This window comes from Osmerus mordax, chromosome 27 (assembly GCF_038355195.1).
Source record: "Osmerus mordax isolate fOsmMor3 chromosome 27, fOsmMor3.pri, whole genome shotgun sequence".
NCBI classification, from domain to species: Eukaryota; Metazoa; Chordata; class Actinopteri; order Osmeriformes; family Osmeridae; genus Osmerus; species Osmerus mordax.
In genome coordinates this window covers 6978128-6996407 of record NC_090076.1, presented here as the reverse complement: position 1 = coordinate 6996407, position 18280 = coordinate 6978128, and the positions used below count along the sequence as shown (strand labels likewise).

Below are 18280 nucleotides of genomic sequence, written 5' to 3'. Positions count from 1 at the left end.
ATGCTTAGAGGGGTGTGAACTGTTTAATCATCCTAGATTACTCCTCAGCCACGCACTCTCTCACGCGCCCACACGCACGCGCGCAGACCACTCCTCCTGCGCCCTCGTTCTATCTCCATCCTCGTTCTATCTCCATCCTCGTTCTGTCTCCATCCGTGGCTCTGTCCTTCGCTCAACTCTGCTCTTTCCGTAGCGATGCGCGAGGAAAGACACTCCCTTGATTACATTCGTGAGGAATCCGTTTTCCGCACCGGGAAGGACGTTAAATTGCACATCGAAGGAAGACAATGCAATACAATAACCCAAGGTGCAATGCAACAAGATAGGCTACCTGGTATCTCCCCAAAGCGTTTCCCGAACAGCCGCTTTGTGATCTCAACATAATTCTTTTCTTTTTTTCTTGCGTACATCTCAGTAACCGGACTTGACAGCGTCTTGAATATTTAGTCATGATCTTGAAGCCCCGGATACAGGCTAGCTAAGCAATGGTGTGGAGTTCATATAGTTTACACTGACACCGACAGCATCTTCGGTAATACCGTGTAGTAGGGTTTTACCGTACGACTTTTAATCTTTGATCTGGCCTTGGTCGTCAGCACGCGGCTGCTCGGGGGTTCCATTATGATAGGGACCCGTGCAGACGCTGCCTCCGGGAGACAAATCGCGCGCTGCTGTGATGCTGCTTAAATCTTCTCCTCCGCGCTCCCCTTTACCGACGGCTCCGGCCCGCGACAGGATTTACAACCGGACTAAGATACTTTACATTGAGCTGCCAAATGGACAATTACTCGAGCCTTCAACGTAAGTGACACTTTCATCATCATGAACAACGGGACAAAATGCAATTGAAATAGACTACTCATTGTCAGTGCTGTAATGTCTGATATTCGGTTTCTCCAAAAACTGTTAATAGTCTAAATGTGGCTGCCTCGCGCTTTACAGGCCGTCTAACGCCCACCCGTATTTAGAAACGAGCTCATCCGTGACTGTATAGGGCAGACAAGAAACAGAGATAGAGATCCTAGGACGCGCTAACAACCGCATCTCTCTCTCTGCCCCGCATCCCGGTAGCACGCAGCCTGACATGAGCCCTTTGGCCGTTTGGTTCCACTGTTATTCATGGTTGTGTGTGACTGTATAAAGGGGTGGAGCGTTAAACTATAAGAAAAACAAGGACCTTGTTTTACAGGTGAGGGAAGAGTTCGTGTGGTTGTTGGTTCCAACGTAATGGCATACCTGTTAGCGTAGGTGGTTTGGAATGACGTCATGATGATGCCATGGCAACTTCCTCCTGGACCTTGTGATGGGAATGTACTTGGCTTTTGGCTTCACATCTGTTTGATTTCCGACCGATGGAAAAGTCAGTTTGCTGTCGGTTGTTCCATTGACGGTGTGGTGGAGTCCAGCAGCTCTGCTTGTGTGTTCCCTGGGACAGGGTTCCCTGTCAGGAGCTGGTGGGGTTAAGCCGTCCTCTATGCTCATGTCACCTGTTGTCACCTCCATGTCACCCATCATCTGCATGTCACCTCCATGTCTACAGGCCCTATTGGTATTCAGACCTCAGTGTTGGCGGTGAATGTGTGTGTGCGTACAGACTGTATGTGCGTGTGTCTGACAGTGTGAGACAAGCAGCGCACGGGCGTGCGTTTACAGGCATGTGCGGGCATGTGGGCGTCTTTGTGTGTGCATGTGATCCATGTAGGAAACAGGCTGTGATGTGTGTGTGATGTGTGTGTGATGTGTGTGTGTGTGTAATTATTGCCAGGCTTTGCTGAGCCGTGTATGGCTGTACGTCCATCCTGACCCGCTGTCTTGCTCTGTCTGAAAGGACCGTTCACTCAGAGAGAGAGAGAGGGAGAGACTGAAAGAGACAAAGGACTCAAGAGAGAGAGAGAGAGAGAGATAGAGACTGGAAGAGAAAGGACTCAAGAGAGAGAGAGAGACTGAAGATGAAGGACTCAAGAGAGAGAGATAGAGAGGGGTTGAGAGGGAGAGAGAGAGAGAGAGAGAGAGAGAGGGAGAGAGAGGGAGAGACTGAAAGAGAGAAAGGACGAGAGAGAGAGGGACCGAGGAGGGACAGAGACATCCTCCCCTAAGGCACCCATTAGAGCCTTAGCTGCTCTCCAGTCCAGCTCATCTCTGTGAGGGAACACAGCCTGGTATTTGTACTCATGCTACGTGACGGTGAGCCGGGGAGGGCGTCCGAGAGCTGTCACCAACACACGACCCGACAAAACCAACCGTGGATGGAGAGAGATGGACATGGGGAGGTATAGGAGGGAGACAGTGACGAATAGACAGGCTGACAGACTGACGGGCTGACAGACAGGTGAGTAGAGAGACAGGTGGGAAGACAGGAAGACAGACAGGGTATCAGAGAGGTTCGTTGGATGAGGGGAGGACCAGCCGTTGCAAGTTGAAAGTCCTTGTGGAGGCAGGATCTATGTAGAATGCTGACTGGGCGTTTTCATGGCAGAATAGTTTACATTCCAGCTGCGTAATTCAGCATAGTACATACAGTAGGTCACATGCAGCCCTCTCCCTCCCTCCATCTGTCCATCCCTCCATCCCTCCATCCATCCATCCATTCATCTGTCTTTCCTTATCTCCCTCCATCCCTCTATCAGTCATTTCCTCTACCAGGTTATATATACAACTCTACAATATTGCTCTAGATCCCTCCATTCATCCATCCATCCCTATCATCCTTGTTTTACCTATTAGGGAACTGGCATGGACTGGTATTATACAGATGGACATTCTAGAATCCTTACCTGCTTCATCGTTGCGGATTCTCTCCGGTCGCCATGGTGACCGTTGGCATAGCGTCGAGGCCTGAGGGTTGGTTCCATGGTAATCTGTTTGGCTCAGAGAGATGAACAGTCTCTGTTGGTCCTGACGGTGTTCCGCCAGCTTTATACTGAGCCGGGACGGATCCACCTGGAACACTGTTAATGCTGACTCTCTCCACTTGCTAGGCCTGACCTACAACATGCCTATAACATGCTAACATAGACACACGCCCCACAGAATGTTAGAAAGAGAGAAAGAACTTTAGAGAGAGCAAGAGAAAGAGAGAAAGAAAGAGAGAGGGGATGTCAAGACAAAGAGTTTGGCACAACCCTCTGCTGGCACAGGCTACACAGGCAGGAGGGAGAGGTAAAGAGAGAGAGAGAGAGAGAGAGAGAGAGAAAGAGAGAGAGAGAGGAGGGGGGGAGGAAAGGACGATGGATGAAGACGGTTCCAGGACTCAGCATGGCTCTGTGTGAAGGTGGACAGTCAGGCAGGTGAAGGTGACAGTCTGTTGCTAGGACGCACCAAAGCCTGTCTGTCTGAGGTTTTTGTTTTGTTCGAGGGCGGCAGCGACGCTGCTCTTTTGGCAAAGGGCCCCAGGGTGAGCCGAGTTCCTCTCGTGATCGACCGGCTCCTGTCCTCCTGCACCCAACGGGAGGGAGCGTCGCCGTGGCCGTCCTGTGGATTTGTCCCAGTGTCACCCCCACAGTGGTGCAGGTGGATTACATTTACATTTGACCTTTTATCGAATTTGGCAGACCTTCGGATAACGCATGCGGAACGTAAAGGGGAAAATCAAGGATCAGGAGTGCATAGTTCTTACAGTGTTTGGTGGTCAGAGTCACAGGAAGGTGACTCTGACATCGCACAGTAACCACATCTCAGCTGCCCGGCACAGTGAACAAAAAATAATACTACAGAAAACTACAGTGCAACAATAACATCTCAATTGCTGAAGTACAGTGTGTAGCAATGGCCTCCACTTACTGCTGACAGACAGGCCGTCAGGAACATGGCCCATGGACGGTTTTAGGAAGGTTGCCAGGTTCAGGAGAAAATGGGGGTGGGTTGCCAGGTTCTGAAAACGGGGGGTGAGTTGCTAGGTCTGGGACAGTGAGGTAGTCAAGCCGACGCATCCACTTCCTCTCTTTTCAGAGTAGACCTGCTGTTCCTGCTTCTGGCTATATCCATTCCCCCATTCCTCCCCGCCTTGCCTCCCCTTCTGCCCTCATCCCGTTCCTCTTCTCCTTCCTTCCGTTCCTCCCCCTCCTCCCCTTGTTCATTCAGCCTTACCTGCCCTCTCCTCCCCCTTCTTCTCCCCTCCTTCTCCAAGCGCAGCTAAGGCTGCTGGGACTCGTATGTCAAGGTGACCTAAAATACAGCACCAACAACCAATCACCACTCTGACTCAACACACGCACCAAAAAAAAACCCTTCCTTGTCCAGATCACCACATGTACCAGTTCTAGTTGGCACCAGCACTAATCTCACTGCAAAGCACCACACGCTAGCAAACCGGTAACAATGTCTTCATTCAGTGGTAAAGCACTACCACTGAGCTACTTACTTTATGTACCTGTAAAGCTGAAGTTAAGAGTGTACTGTTAAGACTTTGTCCTTGCAGACTAACAGCTAACAGACCTCTGTTGCTCCCCAAAGACCCTTTCCCTCTCCTGGTAGCCTTCAGGTAGAACCCTGGTGTTGCTGTTGCCTGGTGAAGCCCAGGTTGAATATAACAGACGACAAAGTTTGGATCTCATGGGACTAGCGCTAACGCGTTGGCCACCGTCAGCAGTCTGAGACCAGGATGAATATATCCAGACTGAGACAACAACGTCATCAAACACGGACGTTCGGAATTTCAAGAAATACGCAAAGGCTCGTGGGTAATCGGTTGACGTGTCTCATCCTTCGCATAGGGTGATATACAGTATATGATAGGCTGCTGCTCCAGTCTGGGGGGGCTGGTCTCTGGTCCTGACCTCTTTGGTTGGTGGAGCTGTTCCAGTTCCTTTTGGCTGAACAAGGAGGCTGAATTAGGTACAGAACAGCTTCTTTCTATGAATCCAGAAAGAGGGAGGAGGAGGGAGAGAGAGATAGAGGGAGAGAGGGAGAGAGAGAGAGAGAGGGAGAGAGAGAGTGAGATAGGGAGAGAGAGAGAGAGGATAGTCCCATCCCGCCCCCTCTCCTTCTTTGCCTCCTGCTCTGCGGCATGGCAGGGAGAACTGGGCCATGCATCTGAGGCTGACAGAAGAAAAGTACTGGTGTGGATGGGCTCTAATTGCGGTTCTGAGGCTGGCCTCTACTTGTGATGAGGCTAGCCTCTAACTGATGATTCTGGGATCTATTATCAGCCTATTGCTAGCCTCTAATAAGGGACGGAACTGCCCTTCCTAACAGGGATGAGGCTAGCCTCTGATTGCAGTGGTGAGGCTGGTCTCCAGTAGCAGAGGTGAAGCTGGTCCCTAACAGCAGTGACGATGTTGGCTGGACTGTATGAGTGTCTGTGTCGAGGTGTGTAAGCATGTGCTTGTCTCACTGTATTCCTCATCAAATGAGCTATATGTAGCCAGTTAGCATCCTGGCCATCTTCTCTGCTCGTTGCGATCTCGCTGGCTGGCTCGCTGCCCTACCAATGCCCTGTCAGTTAGCCAGTTTGCCAGCTACCATCTATACCTTCTCCCTGTCAATTACTAAGAAAGTTAGCCAGCTAACCAGCTAGCTTTCCTGCTTTCCTGTATAATGAATGAGTGACTTCATAAGAACAAGATGTTCCTGGCTGTAAACTCCCACACGCTCTCCAATATGTTGCCACGGAGATCTAGAGTGTAATGTAGAGCTGAGGACATGAGAGAACTTACTCTGTCTTCTCTTCCTGCGTGGCAGGTTTTCAGAGCCTAGGAGGCTCCTGGAATCTTGTCTTGCTGTGCGCAATCTGCTCCGACTAAATGACGTCAATTGTCCCATTTTGACTCCCAACTGATTCAGACTCCGACTGATTCGGACCCTAGCTGACAATAACCTCAGCTGATTCAGACAACAACTGATTCAGAGGCCCCAACGGATTTCGAAGTCCAACCGATTCCGATCGACTCCCTCACGGTGTAGTCTGACACCTGTCTACAGCGCCGTGTCTCGACCTGTGTGATGAAAGACGTCAGTGTTCCCAACGAGCGGGAACACCTGAGGAGCTACTTGCTTCTGTCGTCATGAGAACCGATGGGTCCTCCAGATGTTCTCCATACTGTGGTTCCAGCGAGGGAACGCGCCTCCTGTTCCTCAGACGTCATCAGCCCCCGTAAAGCTGGCAGTCAACACATGAGTCATATTTACATCACAATTACATTTGATTCATTTAAGCAGACACCTGGGAGCTCTGGGTAGCCAGAACACAGCAGATCCCATGCAAGGAAACCTGTTAACCCGTGTGGAACCTGCGTGGAACCTGTTTGGAGCCTGAAAAGAAGGTAGAGGAGCAGAGGGAGCAGAAGGGGAGATGGAAGGTAGAGAGAGGGATATGGGAGGTGGAGAGGGGGAGATGGGAGGTGGAGAGGGGGAGATGGGAGGTAGAGAGAGGGAGATGGGAGGTGGAGAGGGGGAGATGGAAGGCAAAAAGAGGGAGATGGGAGGTGGAGAGGGGGAGGATGGGAGGTAAAGAGAGGGAAATGGAAGGTGGAGAGGGGGAGGATGGTAATACACTGACACATGAAGATGACAGGAAGATTATCAGTTGTGTATTGTATACTCTCATACGGTTGTGTATTGTATTCTGTCATACTGTTGGCATATGGGAAAGAGTTATGGAGTGGGCTGTGTTCTCTTGAACCTCATCTCTATGTATCTCCAGTATAAAGACGCCTGGTGTAGGCATTACTGTGCGTCAGAACGTGTAGCTGTGATCGGAAGACTGGAATGAGTACAGGTCCATGATGCAAAGAAAAATTCCGGAATTTTCCTGAGGTACAATCACAGACGCAAGTCATAGCACTGGGACATTTTTTAGATCTGGAGCACGGCCATATTTAAATAAAAGATTGCGTGAAGTGTTTTTTCTTTCTTTTTTTAGATAGAGGTCCAAACCTGTAGTTCCAACCTTGTTGTGTGTGTTCTCTGCTGCGGAGGGAGGGATGAGGGGTTCCGTCTGACGGCAGAAAGCTCGCTAACGCCGGCTCCTCTGAGGGCTTCCATACTCTAAGCCTGGCTCTCCCCCTCACCCCAGTAATCTGCTATCATCCACGACCGAGCGTCTCCCACGGCGACCAGCCGTCCTCTCCAACGTTTGATCCCTTTTTTGAATTTTTGGTTTCATAATTGCATTCCGTGGCAAACGGTTAAATACATGCGCCAGGTCAGGATTCACCACTTCTTATTCCACCGGGCACCTGAACGTATGCAGTATCGATTGGCCGATCGATGGAAGAAAAGGTTTGCGTGAAATCTCGTTGTGTGACCGTCAGAGACGGTTGCCCAGGAGTCGTACCCCTCCATGGACGTTGCAGGGTGTGACTGAGAGACTGGAGCTGTGGGAATCCGGTGCCCTCTAATGCAGATTACTCTAATACCCGTTCCTCTCTCTTTACAGACCTCTTTTTTTCTCCGTCTCTCCCTTTCTCTCCGTCTTACCCCCTCCCTTTCTCTCTCTCCCTTTCTCTCTCTCTCCCTCTATCTCTCTCGCTCTCGCTCGCTCTCTCTCGCTCTCTCTCCCTCTTTTTTCCCTCTTTCTCTCTCCCCCCTCTCACTTTCTCCCCCACTCTCTCACTCTCCCCCTTTCTCTCCCCCTCCTCCTTCTCTCTCCCTCAGTCTCTCCCTCAGTCTCTCTCTCTCTCTCTCTCTCTCTCTCTCTCTCTCTCTCTGTCTCTCTCTCTCGCTCCCTCTACTTTTTCCCTCTTTCTCTCTCCCCCCTCTCACTTTCTCCCCCCCTCCCCCCCACTCTCTCACTCTCCCCCTTTCTCTCCCCCTCCCCCTTCTCTCTCGCGCTCTGCATCTACTCGTGGCCTGACTCTGGATCTATATACAGTAGCAGAGCCCGAGAGCGCTGCATGTGCAGACAGAAATGCCAATTAGAGGGATGTATAGGCAAAATGTTAATCCAGGCCGGGATGTAAATTTGGAGGGAGAGAGAGAGAGAGAGAGAGAGGGGAAGTGCATTGGAAAGAATGTAGACAGTAGCGATGCTGAAATTGGAGATATCGTTGAGAAGACAGAGAGATACAGATAGATATTATTAAGTGGACAGAGATAGATGTGGAGATAGAGGTGGGAGTAAGAGAGGAGGTATGGTTGGAGATGGAGGCACAGATAGAGAGGTGTAAAGAGAGATAGGAAGACCGAGAGACACAGACACAGAGGTAGAAAGACACAGAGGTAGAAAGATAGAGATACATTTGCAGAGAGAAAGAGTTGGGGAGAGGTAGAGAGAGAGGAACAGAGATAAGAGAGAGGCACAGAAAGAGAGAGAGGCACAGGTAGAGAGAGAGGGGTACAGATGGAGAGATACAGGAAGAGAGAGGTACAGATCGAGAGGCAGGGGTAGAGTGAGACTCTGCCTCTCCAGACTGCGTTGCAGAACAGGGAGTCTCTGCAGTCTGTTCGTGCGTCAGGCTGTTTCCATGGCAGCCCGAGCAGAACCCTCTCTCCCAGCCCGTCCACTGGCGTCCTCCTCTTCGCTGCTGGCTTCACCCTTCTGACTTCCTGCCTCCATGCTGTCGTCTTCCCGTGTTCCTGTTACCGACTTCCTGTCCGCGCGCTACTGATTTCCAATCTCCACGCTGCTCTCTTCCTGCCTCCACATGACTGACTTCCTGTCGCAATGCTCCCGCCTTCCCGTCTCCATGATCCATGTCTTTATGGCCGAGATACTCACAAGTACAGTCTGCGTGACCAGCAGACACACACCTCCTTTGTGTTTGAACCGGGACGGATTGAAACCCCAGTCGAATATGACCTCACTGATACTTCCCACTCCATCCTCCCCCATCCTGTCCTCCTCCTCCTCTCTCTGTACCTTTCCTCCCCCTGCCATCCTCACTTCCTCCACCTCCTCTCCGCTGTACTCACCTCCCCCACCACCTCCGCCCCTGCTGTCCTCACCTCAACCCCCCCCCCACCCCCCCCACTCCTGCCAGCCACACCTCCTGTGTTGTGGCCTCAGCTTTCTCTGTGTGTGGTCACTGCTGGCTGGCGAGGGAGGTGTGTGCAACCCAGCTGCTGTCATGCCTGCGCCATACTCACCTGTACCCCAGCACACACACACACACACTCACACACACACACACACACACACACACACACACACACACACACACACACACACTCACACACACACACTCACACACACACACACACACACACACTCACACACACACACTCACACACTCACACACTCACACACTCACACACACACACTCACACACACACACAAACTCAAACACACACACACTCACACACTCACGTCCAGCCTGCCTGGACCCAGTTCACCTGTCCCCTTGGCTCTAAAGATAGGATGTAAACAGAGATGATATGAAACCGGAGAAGAGGAGAGGAGAGGAGAAAAGTCGTAGAGGACTAGAGGAGGCAAGGGAGGAGAGAGAGGTGAGGATGAGACGAGGAGAGGAGCAGAAGTGTAGTTGAGAAGAGGAGAGGAGGAGGGAGAAAGGAGAGGTGAGGAGGAGAGTACAAGAGGAGAGGAGGGGAGGTATGCCGATGAGGAGAGGAGGAAGAGAGAAGAGGAGGGGGGGATAGAGCGACGAGAGTTCTAGTGTTCTGCTGGACTGTACACCTGTCTCGTGAAACAAATAGGCCAGATGAACGCAATGCATTGTGGGTGTCTCATTCCGATGATCAAAAATAACTCACCCCCCCCGTCCTCCCCGTCCTCCTCCCCCCCACAGTGCAGTGTCTGGAGATGACCACCAAGAGGAAGCTGATTGGGCGGCTGGTGCCGTGCAGATGTTTCCGTGGCGAGGAGGAGGTGATCTCCGTGCTGGATTACTCCCACTGCAGTCTGCAGCAGGTGCCCAAGGAGATCTTCAGCTTCGAGCGTACCCTGGAGGAGCTCTATCTGGACGCCAACCAGATAGAGGAGCTGCCCAAGGTCTCTGTCTGCCTGTCCATCTGTCTACCTGTCTACCTGTTTACCTGTCTGCCTGTCTGTCTGTCTACCTGTCTGTCTGTCTGTCTGTCTACCTGTCTGTCTGTCTGTCTACCTGTCTGGCTGCCTGTCTATCAAGAGATGAAAAGTGTACGAGAAAGAAACAGAGAGAGAGAGAGTTGTAAAGAGAGACGGGGGGGGGAGATAGAAAGAGAGAGGGCGAGAGAAAGAGAGAGAGAGGGGGTGACCGTCTGTCATCTGGGCCGTGACCGTGAAGGCCAGCTACAGAGCGCCATGTCACCTGGGAGGGTTAATAACAGGTTGTGTGTGTGTGTGTGTGAGAGAGAGAGAGAGAGAGAGAGAGAGAGAGTGTGTGTATCATACTAGAATTAAGTAACACCCATTCAGTGGGTTTTATGTAAGGGTAGTGAATTTCAGAGTGGCAGGGTAAGTGGCTCTGTGTTGATGCGTAGAGTGTGTGTAAGTGTGTGTAAGTGTGTGTAAGTGTAAGAACCGAGATGTAGGCCGGTACATCCCTCTCCCCATCCTCTCCCCTCAGGCCTGTGCTTTCTCTCCCTAATGGAATCTCCTAAAAGCAACGGTTCTACACATGTTCCAGATGCATTCTGAAAGTGTTTGTGTGTGTGTGCTTCTAATTCTGACAGTGTTCAGGCCTTATGGTACGGTTTTAGCTTTGTCCCAGCCTTGTTATACAAAACAAGGCTCCAGCTGTGTTCTAGCTCTGTTCACATGTGCCACTAGTTTTTCTAGCAGTGTTGTAGTATTTTTCAAGTTGTGTGCTAGCTGTGTTTTAGTTTTGTTCTCTGTGAGTTAGAGCTGTGCTCTTGTATTGTTCTCTGTGTGTTCTGGCTGCGCTCTTGTTTTGTTCTCGGGGTGTTCTAGAAGAATGATGTTGTGTCCTGACCCGGCTTCATCAGGGGAAGCAGAGCTTGTTTTTTGTTCCGGCTCATTCATAAATGAATGGAATCCTTTGTGCATTATTTAAGACTCATCGCAATTGTTTTCTCCAACATTAAGCAGTGTACACACACACAAACACACACAGATGAAGCCCCAGTGTTATGTAATAACACAACTACACTTAAGACCTTCATCAATAACTATGGAATTTCCGTCGCCTCTGTGTCTCCATAGCAACTGTTTAACTGTCAGGCTTTGAAGAAACTGAGCATGCCCGACAATGACCTGTCAAACCTGCCCACCACCATCGCCAGCCTGGTCAACCTCAAGGAGCTGGACATCAGTAAAAACGGTACGCTCACTCGCTCGCACACACCCACACACACACACACACACACACACACACACACACACACACACACACACACACACACACACACACACACAGACTGGCTGACTGGCTGACTGGGATGGTGAATGACTGGCTGGCTGAGATGGTGAATGACTGGCTGGCTGGCTGAGATGGTGAATGACTGGCTGGCTGGCTGAGATGGTGAATGACTGGCTGGCTGGCTGAGATGGTGAATGACTGGCTGGCTGGCTGGGATGGTGGCTGACTGGCATTGGAGCTGGCTGGCTGGCTTATTGACTAGTATGGTGGCTGACTGCCTGTTTTTCTTACTGCCTGTTCTTCCCATTCTTCAGGTATCCAAGAGTTTCCAGACAACATCAAGTGTTGTAAATGCCTGTCTGTGGTGGAGGCCAGTGTCAACCCCATCGCCAAGTAAGACCACACACACACACACACACACACACACACACGCACACACACACACACACACACACTGCACAGGGATTGGCCTGGTAGTGAGGATGTGTGGGGGAATCCTACTTTAACTTTACAGTCAGGTGGGTGAGTGTGTGTGTGTGTGTGTGTGCGCGTGCGTGTGTTTGGCATGCTAACGCTGGCTCCTCTCATTCTGACAGGACCCATCTTACCCAGGGGGTTGTCATGGGAACTGGCCAACCCCCAGACATCACCGCTGTCATAGCAACTAACTAAGTTACTACCTAACTTCCTGCTGGTGCTAGTAGAAGGGTTGGGTGGAGGAGAGATCTCACGTGACACATGAGCAATGTCTGCTTCTGTCTTGACCTATTGCTTGTTAATAGCTTTGATTTCTGGGATTGGTCAGCTCAATCTACTCTTTGCGATCCAGTTAACTAGGTACTTGACTAGCTAACGGATGACTTCCCAAATGTACTAACCAGCAACTAACCCTCTCTCTCACTCCCTCTCGTTTTTTCCCTCTCGCTCCCCCTCTTTTCCCCCCTCGCTCTTACCATCTATCTTTCCCCCTCTCTGTTTGTCTCTCCCCCCCCCCCTTTTCCCCCTTCCCTCTCCCTCCCTCTCTCTACCTCTCCTCCCCTTTCCTTCTCTCCCGTCTTCCGTCTCCCTCACTCCCTCTCTCCCTCTCTCCCTGCCCCCCTCCCCCCCTCCAGACTTCCAGATGGTTTCACCCAGCTCCTCAACCTGACTCAGCTCTTCTTGAACGATGCCTTCCTGGAGTATCTTCCCGCTAACTTTGGAAGGTGAGCAGGTGGCGCGTGTCCTCCTTGCGTTGTGGCATGACGTACGCGTGTGTGTGTGCGCCCGTGTGTGTGTGTGCGCTCTGTGCCTTTGTGTGTTGCGTCTGTGTGCATGTTGCTGGTTAGATGATAGGTAGACGGACTTCCCCTCATGCTAACCTACCCCCCCCCCCCCCACACACACATATGTGTGTGTGTGCACACGCACGTCTGTTTGTCTTCATCCTCCTCCCAGACTGTCCAAACTACGGATCCTGGAGCTACGAGAGAACCACCTGAAGACAATGCCAAAGTGAGTCTCCCCCCCCCCCCCCCCACACACACAGTGTGCTTCAATTATGAAGAGATGATAACCATCTATCTGCTGATGGTAACATCTACTGATGCTATGTGTTTGCATCTGCTTATGTGTGGGTGTGTGTGTGCATCTGCTTGTGTGTGTGTGTGTGTGTGTGTTCGTGTGTGTGTGTTCGTGTGTGTGTGTGTGTGTGCTGTACAGGTCCATCCACAGACTGTCTCAACTGGAACGGCTAGATTTGGGGAGCAACGAGTTTTCAGAGATGGTGAGAGAACACACTCACACACAAACACACACAAACACACACACACATACACACACGTAGATACACACACGCACGCACGCACACAGACACACACAACCAACCTTGTGAATGTTGGCAGAGTTGGCAGAGCTTTACATATGGTTTGTCACGCCAAGAAAGGTTGTTTTGCATAACTATTGATAGTGACAGAATCGAAGTGATTTTTATATTTAAAAGCACTGTGCAACTTATGTATGTGTATGTGTATGTAAAATGACTAAATGTAAATGTATGTGTGTGTTCTCAGCCAGAGGTCTTGGAGCAGATTCACAACCTGAAGGAACTGTGGCTGGACAACAACTCTCTCCAGTCCATACCTGGGGTAGGTTAACTAGTCTGTCGAACTAGTCTCCCTGACTAGTCTCTCCAGTCCATACCTGGGGTAGGTTAACTAGTCTGTCGAACTAGTCTCCCTGACTAGTCTCTCCAGTCCATACCTGGGGTAGGTTAACTAGTCTGTCGAACTAGTCTCTCCAATCCATAACTGGGGTATAGTAGTGTAGTGTGTACTGTAGTGTACAGTAGGTTACTGTCGTGTACTGTAGTGTAGTGTGTACTGTAGTGTACAGTAGGTTACTGTAGTGTACTGTAGTGTAGTGTGTACTGTAGTGTATAGTAGGTTACTGTAATGTACTGTAGTGTAGTGTGTACTGTAGTGTACAGTAGGTTACTGTAATGTAGTGTGTACTGTTAGTGTACTGTTAGTCTACTGTAGGTTACTGTAATGTACTGTAGTCTACTGTGTACAGTAGTGTACAGTAGGTTACTGTAATTTAGTGTGTACTGTAGTGTACTGTAGGTTACTGTAATGTACTGTAGTGTAGTGTGTACTGTAGTGTACAGTAGGTTACTGTAATTTAGTGTGTACTGTAGTGTACTGTAGGTTACTGTAATGTACTGTAGTGTCATGTGAACAGTAGTGTACAGTAGGTTACTGTAATTTAGTGTGTACTGTAGTGTACTGTAGGTTACTGTAATGTACTGTAGTGTCATGTGAACAGTACAGTATGATTTAACCCGCTCCTGTGTGTCTGCAGTCCCTGGGCAAGCTGAGGCAGTTACGCTACCTGGACCTGGCTAAGAACCGGATCGAGAGTCTGGACACAGACGTCTCAGGCTGCGAGTCTCTGGAAGACCTTCTGCTCTCCTCCAACATGCTGCAGCACCTTCCGGACTCGATAGGTACGACTGGAACCCCCTTTGACCTCTACAGCCTCTATACCTCCCAGCCCCAGCCCAGCCCTGGCCTCTTACAGCCTCTTCACCTCCCAGCCTCTCCACCCTGGGGGCAGGGTGGTGACCCCCCGGGTCTGGGCGAACCAGGGCTCCCAGCTCAGATGTCTGTGCTAGGCCCGTCTCCTGACCTGCGTCCTGGTTTGTGCTTGCAGGAATGTTGAAGAAGCTCACCACTCTCAAAGTGGACGACAACCAGCTCACCTCACTGCCTAACACCATCGGGAGGTGAGTACACTGGCAGCCAAGTGCCAATGTTCACCTATGCAGGCCTACTCAATTGCACACTAGTGTAGTGTCTGGTACACATCTAGTACACATGCTTTTTCTACCTTGCTGAGCTAGTACACTAGCAATCTAGTACACACTCTTCCTTACAAGGCTAGCACTCTAGTACACACACTTCCTTACAAGGCTAGCACTCTAGTACAACTAGGAAAATTAGTAATTGAGTTCACTGGTACAGTACATTAGTAAACTCGGACACTGGTATATTAGTAATGCAACACACTAGTTCAATAGTAATCTAGTACAGTAGTAATCTAGTAGAGTAGCGCACTAGTGATGTAGTACACTTGTATACACTGTGGGTGTTAGTGTACTAGCTGAGGGTTGTCACCTGCCCATCTGTCACTCATCCTTATCATGCTCATAGCCCAACCCACCACCAATCCTGAGAAACTGTTTCCTGTGCACCCTTTCTTCTTGGTTTGTCATTGGTTGGTTTTGTGTGTTATGTTTATTACACATGCATCTAAAATGGGCTCTTAGTGGACGAGCCAAACTAGGGTAAGTAGCCGGCAGCCAATCCCTGCGTTCCTCCTTTCTGTATTCTGTCCACAAAGGCTGCAGTGTGTTTATTGAGTCAAACAGCAGGCGCACACAGACGCACACATGCCCGCACACACACAGACAGAGATACACACACACACACACACACACACACACACACACACACACACACACACACACACACACACACACACACACACACACACACACACACACAGACAGACATAGATACACACACGTACCCACACACACACAGACAGAGATACACACATGCACACACACTCACACACACAAACACACACAAACACACACACACAGACACACGCAGACAGCGACCCCCTGGACTGCCGTCTGGAGAACCAGCTGGCCAGGCTCCTGGGAGGAACGTTCCACTAATAGTGTTCTAATGTTCTACTGATGGCCTCCCACCACCAGCAATACCCCTGACATGGATCACCCCTCCCCTCCCCTCCCCTCTCCTCTCCTCTCCTCTCCTCTCCTCTCCTCTCCTCTCCTCTCCTCCCCTCCCCACCCCTCCCCTTCCTCCTGCACCACACTATATCAAGAAAGAGTGAAAGAGTGAGAGAGAGAGAGAGAGAGAGAGAGAGAGAGAGAGAGAGAGAGAGAGAGAGAGAGAGAGAGAGAGAGAGAGAGAGAGAGAGAGAGAGAGAGAGAGAGCTTGACAGACACAAAGAGAGTCAGGGGGATATTGTTTGACTCAGTAAACACTCTGCCTCCTAAGGCCTACTAAAACTAGTTTAAGATTTGTAAGTTAAAGTTTAAGAATGTCATGTGTACGTTTTAGGTTAAGATATACTGTATGTTAGAGTCGAAGTTATGATTGGCTTTTGAAAAGTTGTGTTGAAGTGGCGTACTGTCAGTATTTCTATAACGTCATCCCCATCCTCCATCTGAGACAACATGCGAGTCAGATTCATCCAAGTAGTCCACGACTTCAGGTCAGCTAGGAAACTGCCTATCACTGTCTCTCAGGACCAGTGATTGACTTGTGTCAGAGGACGGGAGGTGTGGCTTCAGTAGGTCAGTAGTCTAAATTGATCTTGGACCGGTTGAAACTGGTCAGTAACCATCATCCCTGATCCATCATGTCCACTGGTCCCCATAGCCTCATCCTGATAATTGATATAACCTGATGATAGTTGATATAATATGATGATAGTTGATATAATCTGATGATAGTTGATATAATCTGATGATAGTTGATATAACCTGATGATAGTTGATATAACCTGATGATAGTTGATATAATCTGATGATATTTGATATAACCTGATGATAGTTGATATAATCTGATGATATTTGATATAATCTAATGATAGTTGATATAACCTGATGATAGTTGATATAATCTGATGATAGTTGAATCTAGTCAGGTGAGTCAGGTGGCTGAGCGGTTAGGGAAGCGGGCTAGTAATCAGAAGGTCGCCAGTTCGATTCCTGGCCATGCCAAATTACGTTGTGTCCTTGGGCAAGGCACTTCACCCTACTTGCCTCGGGGGGTATGTCCCTGTAATTACTGTAAATCGCTCTGGATAAGAGCATCTGCTAAATGTAAATGTAATAATCTGATGGTAGTTTATAAAGAATGACTGGGATAGTTTGACTGTGGTAGTTTGATGGCGGTTTATTATTATTTTCATGGTAGTTGATATAGTCTGATGGTATATCTGATGGTAGCTTATATAAGTGGGATGGTTTGTAGTTGATATTTAGTTGATATTTGTGGTAGTTTGATGGTAGTTGATATAGTCTGATGGTATATATGGAGTATATAGCCTTTTTACATTGTATTATCTGATGGTATTTTAAACAAGTCCGTCGAGGGCAGTTGATCCATTTGAAAGTGTGATGGTAGTTGATATATTTGAACTATAGTTTATTGAGGTTAGTGTGATGGTAGTTCATATATTTGAACAACAGTTTATTGAGGTTAGTGTGACGGTAGTTGAGGCGCGTCTGAATGCAGCTCTGCCCACAGTCTGTCCCTGCTGGAGGAGTTTGACTGCAGCTGTAACGAGCTGGAGTCTCTGCCTCCAACCATCGGCTACCTGACCAACCTCAGGACCTTCGCTGCTGATGAGAACTTCCTCACAGAGCTGCCCAGGGAGGTAGGTCTCCAGACACACACACACACACACATACATGCATAAACACGCACACAAACACTCACACTTTTACACTCACACACAACACACATACATACACATTGAACTGTATGGTGGTGTGTTTCAGATCGGCAACTGCAGGAATGTGACTGTCATGTCTCTGCGCTCCAACAAACTGGAGTTCCTGCCCGACGAAATAGGACAGATGACCAAGCTGCGAGTCCTAAACCTCAGTGACAACAGGTACCTCTCTCTCCACTAGCTTTCCATACAGTGATGTACCTAGAGATATCGGTCTGTGTACGTGTCTTCAGGGTAACCCGTTTTACCTCCATTTTGACTCGTCTCCCGTGTCCTCTCGTCCTCCTCTCCTCGTCTTTGCCTTCTCGCAGGTTAAAGAATCTACCTTTCACCTTCACCAAACTAAAGGATCTGGCTGCTTTGTGGCTCTCAGACAATCAGGTAGACATTTTTCATATTGACTGTCCTGCTACTGTATAGATATTATTATATACAATCACATAGACGCTGTTATGATTCTTATATCATGAAATGATTATGTATTGTTGAAGACAATGCCTCTTCTGGTGTAAAGTAGGTCAACCCTGTGAGCTATGCACACTAACCAGCTGTGTTTGTGTGTATGCGTGGACGTACATGCGTGTGGGGCTGGATGTACATGTGTGCATGTGTGTGCATATATATGTGTGTGTGCGTGTGTGTGTGTGACCAGTCCAAGGCTCTGATCCCCCTCCAGACTGAGGCCCACCCAGAGACCAAGCAGAGAGTCCTCACCAACTACATGTTCCCCCAGCAACCACGACACGACGAAGGTAGCCCTGCGCTACGCGCGCGCGTGTACGCGTCTGCGTGTCTGTTTGCACATGGATAGAGATCCCAGAGAGATCCCACAGCAACGGTGTGTGTGTGTGTGTTCTCCAGACTACCAGTCGGACACAGACAGCTTCAACCCCACCCTGTGGGAGGAGCAGAGGCAACAGAGGATGACGGTGGCCTTCGAGTTCGAGGAGAAGAAGGAGGAGGAGGACAACTCTGGCAAAGTCAAGGTTCCTCCTTCGTCCAGAACCCCAACACACACCCACACGAGCACAACGCACACCTACACCACCACC

At 49.7% G+C, this 18280-nt stretch overlaps 1 protein-coding gene across 1 annotated transcript in view; it reads left to right on the top strand.

Moving 5' to 3' along the window:
- Positions 1–776: 776 nt before the first annotated feature.
- Positions 777–18280, top strand: part of lrrc7 (leucine rich repeat containing 7) — a 28528-nt gene continuing 11024 nt past the window's right edge. Inside the window, exons 1-16 of the mRNA XM_067230412.1 lie at positions 777–801; positions 9684–9886; positions 11039–11156; positions 11510–11588; positions 12308–12397; positions 12630–12686; positions 12894–12957; positions 13244–13318; positions 14034–14178; positions 14385–14457; positions 15001–15018; positions 17021–17150; positions 17275–17390; positions 17540–17609; positions 17881–17980; positions 18090–18214. Of these exons, the coding sequence (XP_067086513.1) occupies positions 777–801; positions 9684–9886; positions 11039–11156; positions 11510–11588; positions 12308–12397; positions 12630–12686; positions 12894–12957; positions 13244–13318; positions 14034–14178; positions 14385–14457; positions 15001–15018; positions 17021–17150; positions 17275–17390; positions 17540–17609; positions 17881–17980; positions 18090–18214 (1488 nt within the window). The remainder of the gene's footprint in view (positions 802–9683; positions 9887–11038; positions 11157–11509; positions 11589–12307; positions 12398–12629; positions 12687–12893; positions 12958–13243; positions 13319–14033; positions 14179–14384; positions 14458–15000; positions 15019–17020; positions 17151–17274; positions 17391–17539; positions 17610–17880; positions 17981–18089; positions 18215–18280) is intronic.